This window comes from Saccopteryx leptura, chromosome 12, assembly GCF_036850995.1.
Source record: "Saccopteryx leptura isolate mSacLep1 chromosome 12, mSacLep1_pri_phased_curated, whole genome shotgun sequence".
Classification (NCBI taxonomy): Eukaryota; Metazoa; Chordata; class Mammalia; order Chiroptera; family Emballonuridae; genus Saccopteryx; species Saccopteryx leptura.
In genome coordinates this window covers 54349637-54370135 of record NC_089514.1, presented here as the reverse complement: position 1 = coordinate 54370135, position 20499 = coordinate 54349637, and the positions used below count along the sequence as shown (strand labels likewise).

At 35.9% G+C, this 20499-nt stretch overlaps 1 protein-coding gene across 3 annotated transcripts in view; it reads left to right on the top strand.

Moving 5' to 3' along the window:
* The window catches only part of SEMA3D (semaphorin 3D), a 244634-nt gene that overhangs the window by 111324 nt on the left and 112811 nt on the right, over nt 1–20499 (top strand). For all 3 annotated transcript variants that reach the window (XM_066353974.1, XM_066353975.1, XM_066353976.1), the window contains one exon: nt 7982–8142. In XM_066353974.1, the coding sequence (XP_066210071.1) occupies nt 7982–8142 (161 nt within the window). The remainder of the gene's footprint in view (nt 1–7981; nt 8143–20499) is intronic.

Genomic DNA, 20499 nt, shown 5'->3' with positions numbered 1-20499 from the left:
TATCCTCTCAAGTATTTCTGAGGAAGTTGATTCTATTATCAAATAGTTCTCCCATAAATGTGCTGGGTATTTATAGTGCTAACCTTTTTTTTTAATAGGTCAGTAGGGAAAATGAACATAGCAAAAGCTTTTGAGAATTTAAAAGATCTCCTACTTATTCAGAGTAAGAATTTAAAAGGTCTCATAATCATAAATTATGAATCTCATGTGTGATGGATTATATAAAACATCTACTATTGAAAGCTAGCCAAATGAGAATAAACCTGTGATTTAAAAGCATGGATGTAAATGGAAATGTGACAGTGTAAAATTGCCACACTCCTACGCCATATTCTGTCCTGGCAAGAACATCGCTCTAGTGATATAATAGACTTTATTTGTTTCTAATTTATGTTTCCTTATGTGGTATTATGTGATTTATTATTGACATAGATAATGATCTAAGTCTTAACGAACTGAATGGTCTCCAAAATTCCATTGCAGAAGATTAAATGCGAATTTGACTTATTTTTTTCTGATTGGAACTTGCATTTTCAGTAAGAAACATAATTGAACTTCTCACCTAGGAAAGTATAATGATAATACAATATACACTATATTTTTGAAGTAGTCTTTTGTTGGAATTATTATTTCTTTATATACTTGATCAATTTTGAGCCGTATGCTCTGGAGTCTAAATGCATATATAGAGAGAGGTTAATTGGTATTTTTGATAGCAGGAGGTAATCAAAATCTTTTCATATGATCTCAGGCTTCAGAAATTCAGTTGGAAATGGTGGGGGCCAGTTTAATGTGAATTAATTTTCTGAAGGCTGAGTCCAAGAAAGAATGCATGTCTGTCTTGAACCAAAAGCTGGAAAAGCAAATACAAGTTCACCGAAAGCCAAAGGGACTCAGTGAGCCACAACATTAGGGGACTGACTTTCACTTTGGAATGACCAGTTTCTCCCTTTACTCAATTCCTGATCCAAACTGAGAATGGGTGAATGGGCTTTTTAAGGAGGGGAAATCAAAGAGAGGGGGAAATGCTTTGGTAGCCAGAACATTTCTGGAAACTGTAGGAAGAAGGAATTTCATAGAGGGAATCTTTGGATACTAACAGGCATCATGAAAGCCCTGGGAAATCTAAGATCAAGGAGGGGGAGCTGAAATTATGACAAAGGCAAGAATAGAAATTTTTTTACTTTTTTAGACAGCTTTGCAGAGAGCACACTGGAGACGTGACTGCATTTAAGAAACCTTAGAACCACCTTATTGATGTAATGACTATTTTCTTGAGGAAAAAGAGGAACATGTGGGGCAAGAATTTGCGCTGAAATATCCTGAGACGGTAGGGAAAGGTGACTGGGTTTTGATCTGTATTCATTTTTAGTGGTAAGCTATCTCTGCTGAGGAAGCTTTCTCTCCTTGGACTGGAGTAGATTGGAAATTGACTTTCCTCAGAGGTGATTTTTTTTTTTTTTTTTTTTACCCCCATGAAGTTCTGCCTTGATTTTCTTCTTCTTTTAATTTTTTTAAATCTTCCTATTGAATGTTTTTTTAAGACTATGGGAAGCCATTTTTTAGCTACGCAGCCTTCTCATGAGAGAAATTTGCAACTCCACCCAGCTCCACCCAGTTCAGGATTTTTGGCAATAATTGCCGGGTTTCAAGGGTATGAGATCTTGTTCATTTAACATTCAAACATTGCGGAAGTCTTTGTTACTTAATCCTAAATTTATTGGATTCAGTGTGATTCACCATTCCCTTCTTTTCTGGGATGAAGGGGAAGAATATAGACCATCATCAGGTGAAATGTTTCTTCAAGCTGAATGAACAATTATATTAAGGGACACTAAAAGGGAGATACAAAGAATTCTTTTTTAGAATAAATATTTATTTCAAACAGGAGCAGGGATTATGGGATAATTTTTCTTCCCTTCATATGGGTCATTTGGCTGTGAGTGAGATTTATTGTTACTATCTTCACCACTAAGAGCAAATTGGTTTTGTAAAGCCTACTTAACTGTTCTGGACTTCACTGAATTGGTAAGATGTGAGTCCAACAGAATTATTGAATAGATCTTCCTTTAGCTCTAGTTGCTTTGTACTGTTCTTCCAAAAGTTGAGAGACTACCTCCTCGGAGGAACAAAGCAATGCCCACAGACCTGGGAATGACAGTGTGTTCCTTGATACATATGCAATTTCAACAAAAGTTAAACATAAGGTTCTAATGATGTAGAACTCTAATGTTGAAAAGAGTTTAGTGATCATTTGTTTTATTACTCACACATACTGATGAAAGAAGTGAAGTAGGGTCATTTGTCTTGCTAAAGGAAATACAGATCGGAAGTTCTTTCCATTTCACAAGTAAAGATATTTAATAGTGAATACTAGTCTCCTTTGTCCAAGTGTGAGCGCTTCCTTCCTCTAGGCTGTAAGATCCATGACAGTCAATAGTCTGTGGCACGTGCAGAATAGTTGGTGATCTTAGTTGAGTCAGTGTTTTGCCTTCAAAATTCAAATTTCATGAAGGTAGTGACTCATGTTCTTGTGCTGAAAATGAGGAATTATGCTAAACAAACTTATTACCTATATGTGGGAAATAGACAATTTTCATTGTGACTTCAGGCGAGCTATGAAGAGTTGTGGATAAGACTCTGGACATACTCTTCAGAAAAATGCACACATTCATAAACATAAAAATACCACGTTGTTTTATAGGGTTTTGGATCCTCAAAAACCATTTTTTCACTCTATAATGGCTCACTGATCATGAGTCACAAATAACTTGTCTGTCATAAACTCAATTAAAATCATATGCCTGGTTTCCAGATTTAAGTATGTGGAGTAAGAGAATGATCAAATCTTTGGTTCATTAATTTCAGAAAGAATCAGTTTGTAGATTTTCCAAGAGTGTATTGCTGGAGCAAGAGTGGGGATTTGAGGGTCTGGGCAATTGAATGAGATTAGAAATTGAGAACAAATTGATAGGAAAATGAATTGCTAAAAGAAAAGTTAGAGGAGTGATCACTTACTGTGGATTAAGTCAAAGGTTTAGGTAGATAGAAAAATGAATGCATTTATGACTGAGTTAAATACTGCTGTCATCCAAGGCAAGTGGGCTGGTTGATGAAGAGCAGAGTGGGCATTCTCTGAAAGGAATGTGAAAAGCAACACACTAACCCACCACCCAAGGCGGGAAAACCAACAGTGTTTCTGTTCAAAAGGATTATAAACTGTGGACAGTCTTAAAAATCACGTGACTGAGAGGTACCAGTTTAGGAGAAGAAAAAAAACAATAAAGTGCCTGACCTGTGGTGGCGCAGTGGGTAAAGTGTCGACCTGGAAATGTTGAGGTCGCTGGTTCGAAACCCTGGGCTTGCCTGGTCAAGGCACATATGGGAGTTGATGCTTCCAGCTCCTCCCCCCTTCTCTCTATCTCTCCTCTCTCTCTCCCTCTCCTCTCTAAAATGAATAAATAAAATTTTTTTTTAAAAAAAAACAATAAAGCTCTGAAATATATTGCTAAATTATTTGTGTTTAATTTTCATGAATTTGCAGCCTGCAGAGCCAGCATCCATTTCTGATTTCCGAAATTCCCGGGATCGTGTTAGCTCTGGGTGTTAAGATGTAGGCTCGGAACTTAACCCCCCCCCCCCCTTGACATTAGTTGATGATCCCTTGGAAACAAAAATGACTTTGCTTAGTTTGGCAGAAATGCAAGAAAGATAAGCTGCTCGGGGAAGAGGGAACCTGTTCCAATCCCTGTCCCAAGGTCCTTTCAAAATGTGTACGTCAGCCTGAGAAATTTTTATATGTAATGCCTAAATCTAATTATTTAGTTTGGCTACAAAGGATTGGCAAAGCATGCTTTAATCGTTTTGATGCTAACATTGTCACAAGGCAACATTAAATCATTTTGAAATGATAATACATAAGGTTAGTCACTATTTTTGCAGCTGTTTTTCTTTGTCAAATTTGTTTGAAACTGAACCCAATAGAATTTGTTATGGTAAAAGAAAATAAAACAAAAGACTATGTCCACTTTGTATTTCTTTTCCTCACTGTGTATAGATATAAACAAAAAATGAGATGCAAAATTCTTAAAGCACCCTCCTCCTCCCATCGGTATGCTATCATTGAAGACTCACCATCTTTCAGAAATTGTATAGTTTCCCTGTCCCACCTTTCTTGATTCTCATCCATCTTGAACACTGCTGCCAGACTTATTCTCTGACATTTAGTTATGGTCTTTGTCACTTTTCTGCATGAAAAATTTATTGGCTTCCAGTTGCCTACATTATAACCAACTCCCCAGACCACCATCTGAGGTCCCAGTTACCTGGGAGCTGCCTCATGCCCTGCTTACAGTTCACGGCCCCCGCATGTTCTCTGGGTGCCAGTATCCTGAACTACTCTATTCCACACACAGTTATGAATACTAAACTTGACTCACACCTGACCTGGGTGCTAGGATTCAAAGGTAAGTTCACGACATGGTCTTTTCCCCAAGGAGCTCACACTCCAGAGTAGGAGAAATATTTAAAATACAGTGTGTAATTGCAACAGATGGTGATATATGCCCTTGTACATTCTAGTGCTGCCTAGGATATAATTTTCTTTACATCTTTTCTAGAAAGCTTCTATTGTTCTTTCTAGACCATTCTCAAATAACACCTCCAGTAGTGGGATTCAGCTGGTTTGCACCAATTTGGCAGAACCTATACCTAATTTTTTGTTGAGTTCAGGGAACCAGTTGTTAAAATGACACTTGTAATCAGGGTTTTCTCGCAGGTCGGTGCCTGGACAGCTGCCTGATGTGGAAATCACAAATTTATATTTCTTACTCTTTTTTAATGTTAATCTGCAATAGCGTATTCTAAGCGCCTGTAGTATAATGTTCATTCCATCCACAAATGAAAATACTTGCAAGTGAGGATGCCAATCAAGTAGCAATGTAGAAATATCTTAAATAACAGTTTTATTGTTTTTGAGAGGTATTAATATTTTTTTATTAATATTTTAAAACTCTTTATTATAACATAATCTAGTTTTGTGTACTTCTTTTATTCTTAAATGCATGAAAATATAAACTACCTTTCAGTATATCTTTTTTTATATTTTAAACGGTAGTTAGGACAGAGAACCAGTTGTTAAATTACTTGAATCCCACTACTGAGCACCTCCTTTTGTAAGTTGATGAGCTATGAATTATTCAAAAGATTTATTGATGTTTTGTGTAAACTCCTGTTAGAATTTTTTTTCACTTAGGTTGTTTTTTATTTACAACTCTATTTGCACATTGATCTGTGAGCCTCTTGAAGGCAGGACTCAGTCAATCCCACAACCTTAACTACATGCTCAATTCTTAACATGTACAGATTCTAATATATGTTTGTGGACTGAAGAGACTTTTAATATTATTCCAATATTATAAAAGAAATAGAGATGTTTTAATCTCCGTAAACCAGGTTAAATGGAAGATGAGCTAATACTTTTCTTTAATAGAACTTACTTGGTCCAAAAGCAAGGTCCTTACAAAGAATAATTCTGTTCAAAATAACAATATTATGCAACTTTTCCTGTTTTCAAGGCATTGTTCTGAGAACTTTATATAAACTATCTCATGGGAATCATGTGAGTTGGGACACATTATGACTTCATTTTATAGATTTTGTATGGAGTTTAAAAAATACCTCATCATCACTATAAATAGCTTATAGTTGCATAACATTTACTGTGTGCCAGGAACTATTCTAATGCTTTATATATTAACTAATTTACTCCTCATGCCTACATTATTTATTACATACATTTTATTAATATCCCTATTTTATAGATGAGGAAACTAAGGAACAGAGAATTTAAGTTTCTGGTTCTAGATCACACAGTCAGAGTAGTGTGGCCAGGATATGGCCCAGGTGGTGTAGATGTCAAGCTCCCGCTCTCACTCTTTAACCTAGCCAGGTTTTGTTTGTGATTAAAGTTGCAATGCACGGTTCAGATACTTGTTATCCATGGATGCTTGAAATAATGAGGTTTTATATCCTATAATACATTTTTCTCTATTTATTGGGTTAATATATACTCTTGGAAATCTCCTTACATTCTTTCTATTTTGCCCATTTTATTCTTTGTTAAACAAGGGGAAATCTCACGGAAGATACAGAATTGCCTGATGGAATGAAGGTGTGGGTGTAATGTTTCTGTTAAGACTTTAGATCATTTGTCATTTTTTTTTCTAGATCATCTGTCTTATCTATTCTCTTGGTGGCCCTCTTCTCTCCTCTGTTCTACTTTACAATAAGTATGAACTGTTTTTTTGGATATTAGCTCTGCAAAAATAGGTTGACTGCATTTGGAGATGTTAAAATACTATATATATTATTCCACTGTGTCTCTTTCTGAAAACCTACTAACATTCTATTTAATTTAATAGAAAAATAATTAGTATAGAGTTCAGATTTTATCCAATGTACATGAAGCATGATTCATAAATATTAATAAGATATTTATGTTTGATGAAGCTACACACACTTGAGAATTCAAATAATATATCTTCTTCAGCATACAGCCTTATGATTTGTCAGAACTAAGACAAAAATCTATCTTAATGACTAAGGGTAATAACATTTAATCACTGTAAATTAGAAAAAAGAGTGAAGGGAATTCTCAAAAATATGAACTAATACTGTGAGGCCCACAGCTGATGGATGGAATGTATAGTCTTAAAATATAAGGGACTCAAATATTTATTTTACAAAGGTTGAAACTGCCCTGATACATTTTAGAATTATGTTTAGATGCCTGTTTCTGAGATGTTATCTTTCTCATCAATTAGTAATGAATTACTTGAAAATAATAATTTTGTTATGAAACCCTGTTAACAACTTATAATGGACTTTAATAAGTGATGAATGAGGGTGTATAAGTACTGGGGATAAAATCTGAAAAGCTTTGAGTTTGTAAACCAAGACCTAAATTTAAATAAGAGTTTGTCCATATCACAATTATAAGTAAAATAAAGAATTAAGACCTATGTCAAAGAGAAATGGAGACTGATATTGGGGTTATATTATCAGCTTTTCCATCACATAATTTTGTGACTTTAGGATATGTGGTTAAATTTGCTGAAATTAAATACCTTTATTTACAAAATTATGAATTTGCTTGAGTTGGTTTTTAGAGTCCTTCCCCACATTACAATTCTGCTTCCATTACTGATTCAGGCTCATATCGTTTTCAGAATCCATTTTTTTTTTTTTTTGGAGTATATGTCTTTCTGAGTATATGAAATAGGCGCAGTGTGATCCTTTAAACATGGGCATCAATCTAAACACTATCCTATCAAAAGTAGGGGAAGGAAAGTTATGAGATTTACCACACTTGGTTTCAGACTTACTTTGCATATATTGATTAATCAGTTTGAAAATATTACTGTAACATTTTTTATGATTTAAATAGTTTATTTACAACTTAAGAAGGTGAACACAGGGTTGTAAAATGTCTAGCTTTTAATTTATTTTGTGTCAACATTTTTACATTCATTTTAATATCATCTAGTTTTTTTATGTTGTGTATCAATAAATAAAAATACAATAATTACATCTATTTTCCTCTCTCTCTCTCTTTCTCTCCCACATATACAAAGAGAGAGAGAGAGGAAGGGAGAGACATGAGAAGCATCAACTCCTAGTTGTTCATTGATTGCTTCTCATTTATGCCTTGACTTAGTGTCCCAGGTCAATGCTCTATTTACCCTGCCAACACCAATCAGTCTAATTACATATATTTCTAAATAAGTATATGCTAAAAACTGTACTTTGTTTGAATATAACTAAATTTTGAGTTTTTGTGCTATATTTATGCATTTATAAAGTAGGCAATGTATGTATTAAGATAAACAAATATTGTATTTATTTATAATTTTATTTATAATCTTATGTTTTTATTAATAACTTTTTTCTTTCATTCTTTTCTCCTTTAACTTGCTGATAGACTTGCTGCTTTCAAATAGCTGTATTCCCTTTTTGGGTTCATCAGAAGGACTGGATTTCCAAACAGTTCTGCTGGATGAGGAGAGGGGCAGGCTGCTTCTGGGAGCCAAGGACCACATCTTCCTGCTCAGTCTGGTTGACTTAAACAAAAATTTTAAGAAGGTCAGTTTATTTTAATATAGTTGACTGAATGCATTTATTTTCATCTGTTCCCTTCTCCTCTCTGTTTTGTTTTAAGTGATTCAGCATCAAATGCAGTAGGTCATTTACATGTCAAAAAGAACATACTGCCTTTAATATGTGTTTCAAAATTTACGGATTTAAGTACATATGCATGTTCCTTGTTAGGGATGAATGAGTATAATACTATACTTTGAAAGTATGAATGAAAGAAATGAAAAAGTAATAAATAGATAATGCTACATTATGCAATATGAATGCGAGCTTTGAATTGAAAAGCTGGCAAATGTGCTAACACATATTTATAGCAATTTTTGTAAAAGTATTTTTTATTATCTTTCAGTTAACAAATAAACGTGTTATATTGATAGTGTGTCTACAGTAGCAATTAAACACCACACTTTTTATCCACAGTTCAATTTTATATCTCAACAGGCTTCTCCTGTGACCTAGTCACACACGGATAGTGACAATTAATAGTGCCCTATGGGCTCATTGAGAAAAATCTTACCACTAAAAGGAAATATATACTAGTTGTTGAGAACATGAAAGGCAATTGCTGCTGTATCCTACATTTTCAACTAGCACAGTGATACTAAAAGGAAAGGGTGCCATATCTTAGACCTTGTACTTATTATTAGCTAATAGTTTAGCAAATATCAGTGTCTGTGCAAGCAAAGGTAGATACCTAGACTAGGAGGATAGAATGACTGATGTGAAGACATAGTGCATGACCTTCTCTGTGTCTATAGGAAACTTTGTTTTTTTCCTGTTCTTTTTTAGAAGTATTTCGAAAGAAATACTAGGAGACATTGCAGGCTTTCAGGTTAATAGGCTTCCTCTCATTCGAAGCAAGTGTTTTATAGGTATCTCAGGACTGTGAAGCTTTATTAGAGTTCAACCACAATGATTGCCTTAACTCCATAATTTTGAGATGCTTTTAATAACTAAATATTAGTTGCTCGGTTATTGATTGTTAGCATTCAGGGCTTTAGTCTACATAGAGAAAATATTTATCTCTAGATGTATTAATATTGCTTAATTAATGTCTGCAGCTGAAACTATGGCTTTTACTTTTTAATCATTTTAACTTTTAACTTTTCAACACATTTTTGACTGAGGTCCACCAGACAAAAAGGAGTTATGTCTTATGAAAGTTCAGGTTTAAAAAATTTTTTTTGACATTTATTTATTGAATTTAGTGAGAGAGGACAGGAGAGAGAGAGAGAGACAGGATCAGTTACTATATGTGCCCTTCTGGGGATAAAAATGGCACATCTGTGCTTCAGGATGATGCTCTAAAGCCTAAATAACTGAGCTGTCTGGCCAGGGTGAAAGCTCAGATTTGACAAAGAAATAGTCTTCGATTGAAAATGTATATGCATGCATTTCACATAATCTGTATTTCTAGAAGAAAGTCTGAAGACTAAAATACTGCCTGGAGTTATTCTTGACTTGTTTTAATCCGAACATACTTTCTTTTTTTTTTTTTTTTTTTTGTGTGTGTGTTTTTCTGAAGTTGGAAACGGGGAGGCAGTCAGACAGACTCCCGCATGCGCCCGACCAGGATCCACCCAGCATACCCACCAGGGGGCGATGCTCTGCCCATCTGGGGCATTGCTCTGTTGCAACCAGAGCCATTCTAGCGCCTGAGGCAGAGGCCACAGAGCCATCCTCAGCGCCCGGGCCATCTTTGCTCCAATGGAGCCTTGGCTGCGGGAGGGGAAGAGAGAGATAGAGAGGAAGGAGAGGGGAAGGGGTGAAGAAGCAGATAGGTGCTTCTCCTGTGTGCCCTGGCTGGGAATCGAACCCGGGGCTCCTGCACGCCAGGCCGATGCTCTACCACTGAGCCAACTGGCCAGGGCCTGAACATACTTTCAAACACATAAAGATATCTTATTTAAAAAAAATATATCATTCTGTAGCCTGGATATTGTTCATAGTAAAATGCAATAAACATCTGCTTATGTGCTAGAATTTGAAAAGCTTGCTGTTATTCTTCATTCCATTTATTTTTAAGGGTGTTTTTTTCTTTAGGAAATTTTTTTTTAAGGATCTGTACTTTTAGGAGAGCCTATTGATGGTCTCAACTCTATTTCAGTCATCAGTAAATATTTTATCATGGGCTGAATCTTTTTAAAAGAGCCCTCTTTCCAAATCTTAGTCAACTTTGCTGTATTGCTTTGAGAGGTTCTACATAGCTGACAGCATTTTCCCAAATATGTCTCAGTTTTAGTATTAGAGCAAAAAGCAGTTCATACTTTTAAAGGAATTTATTCTTGTGCTGCTCTGTGCCTTTAGGGATTGGAAGAAAAAGTCCATCTATCTGAACTGAGTGTGTTAGATCATTGCTTAAAATAAAATCTGATAGCACAATTTCCTTCTGTGACTATTTTAAGCAAATCTGTCTTTGGCCATATTCCATGCTTGAAATGTGCTAATATTTAATGAAATAAATATTTATGAAATATTGATTTTCCTTTTGATGTTACTGAAATAAATGGTTATTTGACTACATAATAAAATTAAGGTCTGTACTAGGAATTTTTTGGCCTAACATATTTTTTTACATTTTTATAACATGTATAATTCATAAAAAGGTTTTGCATGTAAAGGTATGAATTTATGTTTATGTCAGTATCCACCTTTAACATTTATATAAATCACTCCAGTGTTAAAAGGTAGCAAGTAAGTGTCAAGATGTAGTACTTTAGCAGTGTTTAGACCTACATGGTTTGCATTGGCTCAGTGCCTCTCGGCTAAAATCCAAAATCCTCTGTAGATGAAACCACACATACTGGGATCTCTGGAAGGCTGAAAGATGTCCTTTGTGCTCCTTGGACTGAAAGCAATATACAGCACATAATTGAGTTATGAGTGACTGGTTGGAAACTTTTTTCTTTGGTAAATTTTTATTTTTATTTTTTATATTTTTATTGAATTTACTGGGGTAAGATTAGTTAATAAACTTACATAGATTTCAGGTGTACAGTTCTATAGTACGCCATGTATATATTGTATTGTGTATTCACCACTCAAACTCAAGCCTCCTTCTGTCAACATTTTTCCCCCTGTCTCCTCATCTACCACCCCCTCAATCCTTTCTCCTCTGGTAATCATCATGCTGTTGTGGGTGTCTGTGGGCATTCTTTATCCTTCTTTTGGTTACTCCCTTCACCACTTTCACCCATCCCCACACCCCTCTCTTCTCTGACTGATGTCAGTCTGTTTCTATTTCTTAGTTTATTTTGTACATTGGATTCTACATGTGAGTGAAATCATATGACATTTGTCTTCTCTAACTGGTTTATTTCACTTAGAATAAGGCTCTCCAGATCCATTTACGCTGTTACAAAGGTAAGATTTCCTTACTTTTTATGGCCAAGTAGTATTCCATTGTGAAAATGTGCCACAGTGTTTTTATCCAGTCATCTACTCATGGGCACTTGGACTGGCTATTGTAAATAATACTGCAATAAACATAGGGATGCATATATTCTTTCAAATTAGTATCTCAAGTTTCTTTAGATATATTCCCAAAAGTTGAATTGTTGGGTCGTAAGGCAGTTCCATTTTTAATTTTTTGAGGAAACTCAAAATCTTTTCTACAATAGCTGTACTAATCTGCATTCCCACCAACAGTGCATGAGGGTTCCTTTTTCTCCACACTTGTCTATTTATTGCTGACAGCCATTCTGACAGGTGTGAGGTGATGCCTCATTGTGGTTTTAATTTGCATCTCTCTGATGATTAGTGACTTTGAGAATCTTTTCATGTATCTACTTGCCATCGATATGTCCTCTTTGTGGAAGTGTCTATTCGGGTCATTGGTCCATTTTTTTTTAAATTGGAATGCTTATATTTTGGTGTTGAGTTGTATAAGTTCTTCATAAGTTTTGGATATTAACCCTTATCAGATGTATCATTGAAAAATACATTCTCTCATTCAATGGGTTGTCTTTTTATTTTGTTGATAGTTTTCTTTGCTCTGTAAAAATTTTTTAGTTTGATGTAGTCCCATTTGTTTATTTTTTCTTTTGTTTCCCTTTCCCAAGAAGATATATTAGAAAAAATATTGCTATTAGAAATGTCTGAGGTTTTACTGTCTATATTTTCATCTAGGATTTTTATGGTTTTGAGTCTAATATTTAAATCTTTAATTTTGAGCTTATTCTTTTTTTTTTTTTTTTTTTGTATTTTTCTGAAGTGAGAAGCAGAGAGGCAGAGAGACAGACTCCCACATGTGCCTGATTGGGAACCACCCAGCATGCCTATCAGGGAGCTATGCTCTGCCCATCTGGGCTGTTGCTCCACTGCAACTGGAGTCATTCTAGTGCCTGAGGCAGAGGCCATGGAGCCATCCTCAGTGCCCAGGCCAACTTTGCTCCAATAGAGCCTTGGCTGTGGGAGGGGAAGAGAGAGACAGAGAGAAAGGAGAAGGGGAAGGGTGGAGAAGCAGATGGATGCTTCTCCTGTGTGCCCTGGCTGAGAATCAAACCTGAGACTTCCACATGCCAGGCTGACGCTGTATTGCTAAGCCAACCAGTCAGGGCTTGAGTTTATTCTTATGCATGATATAAGGTGGTCTAGTTTCATTCTTTTGCATGAATCTGTCCAATTATCCCAACACCATTTATTGAATAGACTATTTTTACCCCATGGTATTTTCTTGCTACCTTTGTTGAATATTAATTGACCATAGAGGTGTGGGTTTATTTCTGGGCTATTTTGTTCCATAGATCTATATGCCTGTTTTTATACCAGTATCATGTTGTTTTGCTTATGATAGCCTCATATATAATTTAATATTAGATAGCAATTTTTCCAATTGTGTTCTTCTTTTTCAAGATTGCTGTGGGTATTCAGGATCTTTTTTGGTTCCATAAAAACTTTTAAATATTTATTCTAGTTCTGTAAAATATGCCATTGGTATCTTCAAAAGAACTTTGTTGAATCTATATATTGCTTTTGGTAGAATGGACATTTTAATGATGTTGATGCTTCATATCCATAAACACAGTATATACTTCCACTTATTTTATCTTCTTCAGTTTCTTTCTTCAGTGTTATAATTTTCTGAGTAAAGGTTTTTTACATCCTTGGTTAAATTTATTTCTAGGAATTTTATTCTTTTTAAAGTGTGAATAGGATTGTTTTATTGATTTCTCTTTCTGGAAAATCATTCTTGGTGTATAAAAATGCAACTGATTACTGGATATTTATTTTGTATATGGCTACCTGACTGAATTCATTGATCAGTTCTAGTAGTTTTTTAGTAGATCTTTTAGGGATCTATATATATATAGTAGCATGTCACCTGCAAATATGACAGTTTTTTACTTCTTTCTTTCAAATTTAGATGCTTTTTATTTCCTCTTCATATCTGATTGCTGTGGCTAGGACTTCCAATGCTATGTTAAATAAGAGTGGTGAAAGGGGGCATCCCTGTCTTGTTCTCAATCTTAAGGGAAACACTTGTTTTGTTTTTGCCTATTGATTATGATGTTGGCTGTGGGGTTGTTATATATGGCCTTTATTACATTTAGGTATATTTCCTTTTTTACCGACTTTGCTGAGAGTTTATATCATAAATGAGTGCTAGTCTGATCAAATTCATATTTGCATCTATTGATATGATCATGGTTTTTTGTTTGTTTTTTCATTTTGTTTATTGGTGTATCACATTTACTGATTTTCAGATACTGTGCCAGCCTGCATTCCCAGAATAAATCCCACTTGATAATGGCATATAATCTTTTGAATGTATTGCTGGATGCAATTTGCTCATATGTTCTTGAGGATTTTAGGCTTATAATTTTCTTTCTTTGTATTATCTCTTTTTTGGCTTTGGAATTATGATAATGCTGAGCTCATAAATGAGCCTTCTCTTGAATTTTTTGGAATACTTTGAGAACGATAGGTATTTATTCTTCTTTGAATGTTTGGTAACATTCTACTGTGAAACCATCTGGTTCAGGACTTTTGTTTCTTAGGAGTTGTTTGATTACTGCTTAAAATTTACTAGTTTTGGAAGATTGTATATTTCTAGAAATTCATCATTTTCATCCAGATTGTCTAATTTGTTGGCATATAGTTTTTTATAATATTTTCTTACAATCCTTTGTATTACAAATGACACCTTTCTTTGGTGTCAGTTACTTCTCTTTCATTCTTGATTTTGATTTATTTCAATCCTCTCTTTCTCTCTTTCTCTGAGGACTCTAGTTATAGGTTTGTCAATCTTGTTTATCTTTTTAAGGAACCAGCTCTTGGTGTCATTAATATTTTTTATTTTTAAAAATATTTTATTTTGTTTATTTCTACTCTGATCCTTATTCTTTAATTCCTTCTACTCACTTTGGGATTTGTTATTCTTATTCAGGCTCTTTTAAGTGTAAAGTTAGATTGTTTATTTGATATTTTTGTTTGCTTCATGTAATAGGCTTGTCATGGTATGAATTTCCCTTTTAAGACTCCTTTTTTTTTTTTTTTTTTTTTTCGGTATTTTTCTGAAGCCGGAAACGGGGAGAGACAGACAGACTCCCGCATGCGCCTCACCTGGATCCACCCGGCACGCCCATCAGGGGGCGACGCTCTGCCCACCAGGGGGCGATGCTCTGCCCCTCTGGGGCGTCGCTTTGTTGCGACCAGAGCCACTCTAGCGCCTGGGGCAGAGGCCAAGGAGCCATCCCCAGCCCCAGGCCATCTTTGCTCCAGTGGAGCTTCGGCTGCGGGAGGGGAAGAGAGAGACAAAGAGGAAGGAGTGGGGGAGGGGTGGAGAAGCAGATGGGCGCTTCTCCTGTGTGCCTCAGCTGGGAATCGAACCCGGGACCTCTACACGCCAGGCCGACGCTCTACCACTGAGCCAACCGGCCAGAGCCCAAGACTGCTTTTGCTATGTCTCGTAGATTTTGGTTTGTTTTGTTCTTGTTTTCATTTGTTTTAAGGTATCATTTGATTTCTTCCTTGATCTCATTGTTAACCTATTTACTGTTTAGTAACATGTTATTTAGCTTCCAAGTTTTTGTGTGCTTTTCATATTTTTTCTTATGGTAGATTTCTAGTTTTAGACCATTATGGTTAGAGAAGATGTTGATATGATTTCAGTATTTTAAAATTTACTGAGACTTGTTTTGTTTCCTGACATTCTATCTATCCAAGGAAATGTTTCCATGTGCACTTGAAAAGAATGTATATTCTTCTGCTTTGGGATGAAATGTTCTGAAGATATTAATTAAGTTTATTTGATCTAGTGTGTCATTTAAGGCCACTGTTTCCCTGTTAATTTTCTGTCTGGAGGATCTATCCATTAATGTCAATAAGTGTTAAAATCTCCTATATGATAGTATTAATATCAGTTTCTTCCTTTATGTTCATCAAGGTTTTCTTTACATAGATAGGTGCTCTTATGTTTGGTGCATAAATGTTGACAAGTGTTATATTCTCTTTTTGGATCACTGCATTTATCATTATGTAGTCTCCTTCTTTGTATTTCTTATTAGGTGTTTTTATTTTACCTTGTCTTTCAAATGGCTGATTTCACCCTCTGCTTTATCTAAGCTACTGTTTATTTATTCCAGTGTATTCTTTATTTCAGTTATTGTATTCTTTATTTCTGACTGTCCCTTTTTTATGGTTTCTGTGATCTTTTTCATGCTGCTGAGCGTTCTTATAACCATTACTTTGAACTCTATATCTGATCATTTGCTTGCCTTCATTTCAGTTAGCTCTTTCTCTGGAGAGTTCTCCTATTTTGTCATATGGAATCTGTTCATTTGTCTCCCCATTTTGGCTGCCTCTTTGTTTTTATTTCTATATGTTGGATAGATCTGCTATGACTCTCAGTCTTTGTGAAATAGCCATAAATAGCATGTATCCTGTGGGGTCCAATGGTACAAACTTCTTGATCACCTGATCTAGGTGATCCAGGATTGTCCCTTGTGTGGGTTTTGGTTTTGTGGGCCCTCCTGTTGTAATTAAGGCTTGATTGCTATTGGCCCATTTGTTCATGAGTTTGACCATCAGGCTGGCTGACTGTGAGGCTTAAACCCAACAACAGTGTGTGAGCTTCTGTGCATGTGCTGACCACACAAAGTGGTATTCGCCTCTGCAGGATTTGGTGCCTGCCAAGATCTCCCATTGGATGAGCTGCTTGTGAAACTTATTGGATCCTGCTCTGATGTTGTCTGAAGCTGTCCACAGGGTGTGTTGACTCTGAGTCTCTTGGGAGGGACTCTGGTGTCAGCCAATGTAAGGCACTACCTGTGACTGGTCCTTGACAACCTGTTTGGAGCTATAAGCATTCCACAGTTTTTGGCTGTCTCTTCTGGGCCAGGGTGCATGCAGGAAGGATGACGCTGCACATAAAAGATGGATTTTCCCAACACTGGGCCCATGGGCAGGTCAGCAAAAGTCCCAAGGCACCCCATTTTTTGCCTCTGCCTACCTTTGCCTACTGGCTGCCTGTTAGGCTCAGTTAATGAAAGAGTCCCTGTCTGTGCTCCTCAGCATCATGTAAGCTCCAGAGTGGGAGTCCAGGGGATGTGTCTGTTGCTTTCCCCTATGCTGATTCCTCTAGGCTCTACCCAAGGAACATGGTGCCGAGGTATGAGAAAATAATTCAGCACAGGGATCCTGGTGGCTGTCCCTTCAGCTGTTTCCCTAGAACCACAAACCCAAGAATCCCTTTACACAACTGGACAGCTCTTCTCTCCCTCTGCCAGAACTGTGAGTGGCTGTGAATGAATTTTGTGTGTTGGCCCTTTACAAGGGTGCCTATGTTTCTAATGGACTCTGCTCTACAGAAAACCCACTACTTTTCACAGGCAGATGTTATGTGGCCTCCTCTTCCCAGCTCTAATGATCTGGGATGGGGATCCTGGTTTGGGGTATAAACTTCATGCTTCTCAGGGGGAACTAACTCCCCACAGTTGAGATATTCCTCCAGAGCCTCAGATGCCACCCAGTTGTGGAGTAGAACCAGCCCTTCTTATGTCTCCACCCTTTCTACCTGTCTTAATGTGGCTTCTTCTAGTTGTCAGTTGGTTATTCAGGATGATTGTTTCCTCTGGGAAATAAAAAAAAATCTGTAGAATATATTCAGTTGAACTATCAAAATTCAGGATATATATTTACTTAAAGTTTTTATACAAACAAGAGAGTGCCTATAAAAAATTAGCCATTGTCATTTCATACTGACCACAAGCCTTTAGTGAGAAATGACCAGAAATTATAGAAAAATTATGTACAAAACTAATTTAGTGATAAATGTTTAATACCATCTTATTATCTTTACTCTGCTCAGAATAGATTTTGAGTCTTTTAAAATCAATGTGCTGGTATATGCTCAATAAATTTTGATGAGTAAACTACTGTATAAGAAGGAAGTCAAAACCAAACCTTTAGGATATTTTCACAATCTGGAGAGTAGAAATTAAGTAGACATTTTTTTAACTCTCTGACATTCAGATAAGAAAGATAAGATTCTGATCTTTGTTTTGAGTGAAAAAACTTTCTATAGGGGTTTAACAGACTTAGAAACAAATATAAGCACACATCGTGGGAGACATGATAACTCACAATTTAAGAGGCTTTTCTAAATTTGTTCTGTAAGGCCTCTATCAGGTACGTACTGAATACCCTGTAGAATTCTCTCTAGGAAAGGTTTGGGACAAATAATGACATTGATTTCACATACCTTTTCCCTAACATTAGACCAAATTTGAGCCATTAGAACCAGCCAGAAGAGATCTTATTCCAAGGGTAAGTCATGAATCTGAAACTGTATTTACCACCCTCAACTTTTCTGTTATAGGTTGAGTTCCCCCAGAAGCTAACTATGAGATGAAGATTAGCTTAGAGAATATTTGTAAGGTAGAGTCTTTAGGATCAACATGTGGGAGAGGGTCGCTAAGGAAGTAGAGTTAGACAAAGGGAAGCTAAGCAGTGATGCAGTTCCAACAAAAGCTTCACTTGAGTGGTCAAGCCGATAAGATGGCACACATTTCAATATTTTCCTCTAGTGCAAGTGATAATACCATTATTTAGTTGGATTTATTTTATAAAAGAGAATCTCTGTTTTCTTCTTATCTGATCTATCCACTGTGACCATCAATGTTATCTCTTAAAAAATTAAATTCATATATTGCTTACAGGTTTATACACTTCTGCCAGTTCTTGATTTCTGAGGACTTGAATGAACTCCAGATTTCTATTGACTTCTAAGGTTCTTTGCAACACATTTCTATCCTGGTTTTATCCACTGTTTAATGTCCTCTCACTCAAACTTTATGGAGATGGTAATACCATCTGCTTACTGATGTTATCAAGGACCCAGTTTTTTCTGTCTCTTCTGTCTGTTATTCTTGGTGTTGGCATTGTCCTTAAGTTGGTAGCAAGATATCTGGAACAGTGTCATGGATCACATGCAGAAAAGAAAATGTAAAGGGGTGAAAAACCATCATTTATTATGTCTTTTAGGAGCAACAAAACCTTTTGCAGAACCCTTCCTCATATCTCATTGGCCAGAAACACATAAGTTCAGATCCTTAAATTCAAAAGAGTGGTTGGGAAACTACAATTTGCTTATATCAGTCAGTTACTTTACTCAGAAATGTTCAAGAATCAATGACATTGATCACTATAGTTAGTGAGAGAGACTAGAAAACAAGCTTTCTGAGAAATATAATTTACTTAGGGAACTGATTTTTTTCCTATTAAATACCTAAGACAAACATAAAAGATATCTCAGCCAATAAAAAAGAAGAGTGTGTATTGTCTATTCATAGAGGATTATCAAGATTAGCTAGTTCTATAAGGAAATTATCTGTAAGCATTTTTTTTTCTTTCAGGAAATAGCCTTGGAAAGTATTCAGTGCAAGTAAAAATCTTTGAAATTATTTTCCTCAACCATGCATGGTAAAAATCGAAAAATCTTCTAACTTTTACAAATACTTCTCTTGCTTACACAAGAGTTTATTTGCCTCAGTAAAAATCCTCTGTTATTTTTATGTAATCTGAGCTTTATGATATCTAGTCTGCTGCAGACCTCTTCAAATTTGCTGCTATTCTGTATGTTTTCTTCCTTCATATAACTTTTGTTGGGACTGACATTTTCAGGAGAGAATAGATTACAAGTTGACTCAAAGAATTAAAGTCTTTATCATCATTCTACTACTAATGTTTATCATTATACACTAATTATTAAATGCACAAAGAACATATTTTAAAAACTTACATAAGTAAATATGACTTAAGCATTATTGACTATATAGCTTAACAGAATTATGCCTAAAGTAATGTTGCTTTGATTGATTTGAATTTGTCAGTTTCTGAGATTGGAACCAATTTTATGAATTTGTATTAAAACTTGAGATTTTTTTTGTGACTGAATTTTCAATCATTTATTTTCTTTTATTCTACTTTAGTCAGTGTTTTTTTGTTGTTTTGTTTTTTATTAAGTCATTTGAGTGTCTACTGTTAACCCTAAGAATATTATACTAGAATATAATACTCAGGTCTGTCATTGCTCATGCCCTCGTTAGGGAGACAAGGCATAACACAGTTTAATGAGTTAAAAGACAAGACAGAAATTCTTTAAATATCCAAAATAATGGGACAGATAGATCACATATCATAGGAAGTCAGGGATGGGAGAAAAATTACATGTTGTGCATGGGATTTAAACTAGTTCAAAAGCAATTGTTTTAGTTAACTAGTCAATTAAAAATGGCTTGCCCTTGGCTTTTGATCAAGGTTATTGTTCTCCTGTTCAGTTAGGATGGGGAAAACCGTGTCTGAGAAATGAAGTAGAAGAGAGTCATTTCTCTCCTCCATGTGGCTATTTCTCATAGTTTAAGTCAACGATTTTATTTTTCTTTTTTCTTTTTTTGTATTTTTCTGAAGTTAGAAGTAGAGAGGCAGTCAGACAGACTCCTGCATGTGCTTGACCAGGATCCACCTGGCATGCCCACCAAGGGGCGATGCTCTTCCCATCTAGGGTGTTGCTTTGTTTTGGCCTGAGCCATTCTAGCGCCTCAGGTGGAGGACCTGGAGCCATCCTCAGTGTCCGGGCCAACTTTTTACTCCAATGGAGCCTTGGCTGTGGGAAAGGAAGGGAGAGATAGGAAGGAGAGGGGGGCGGGTGGAGAAGCAAATGGGCTCTTCTCCTGTGTGCCTTGGCTGGGAATCGAACCCTGGACGAACTTCCACATGCTGGGCTGACACTCTACTGCTGAGCCAACTAGCCAAGGCCTAAGTCAATGATTTTCAACCTTTTTCATCTCATGGCACACATTACTAAAATTCTGTGGAATACTAAAAATATGTTATATTTTTGTG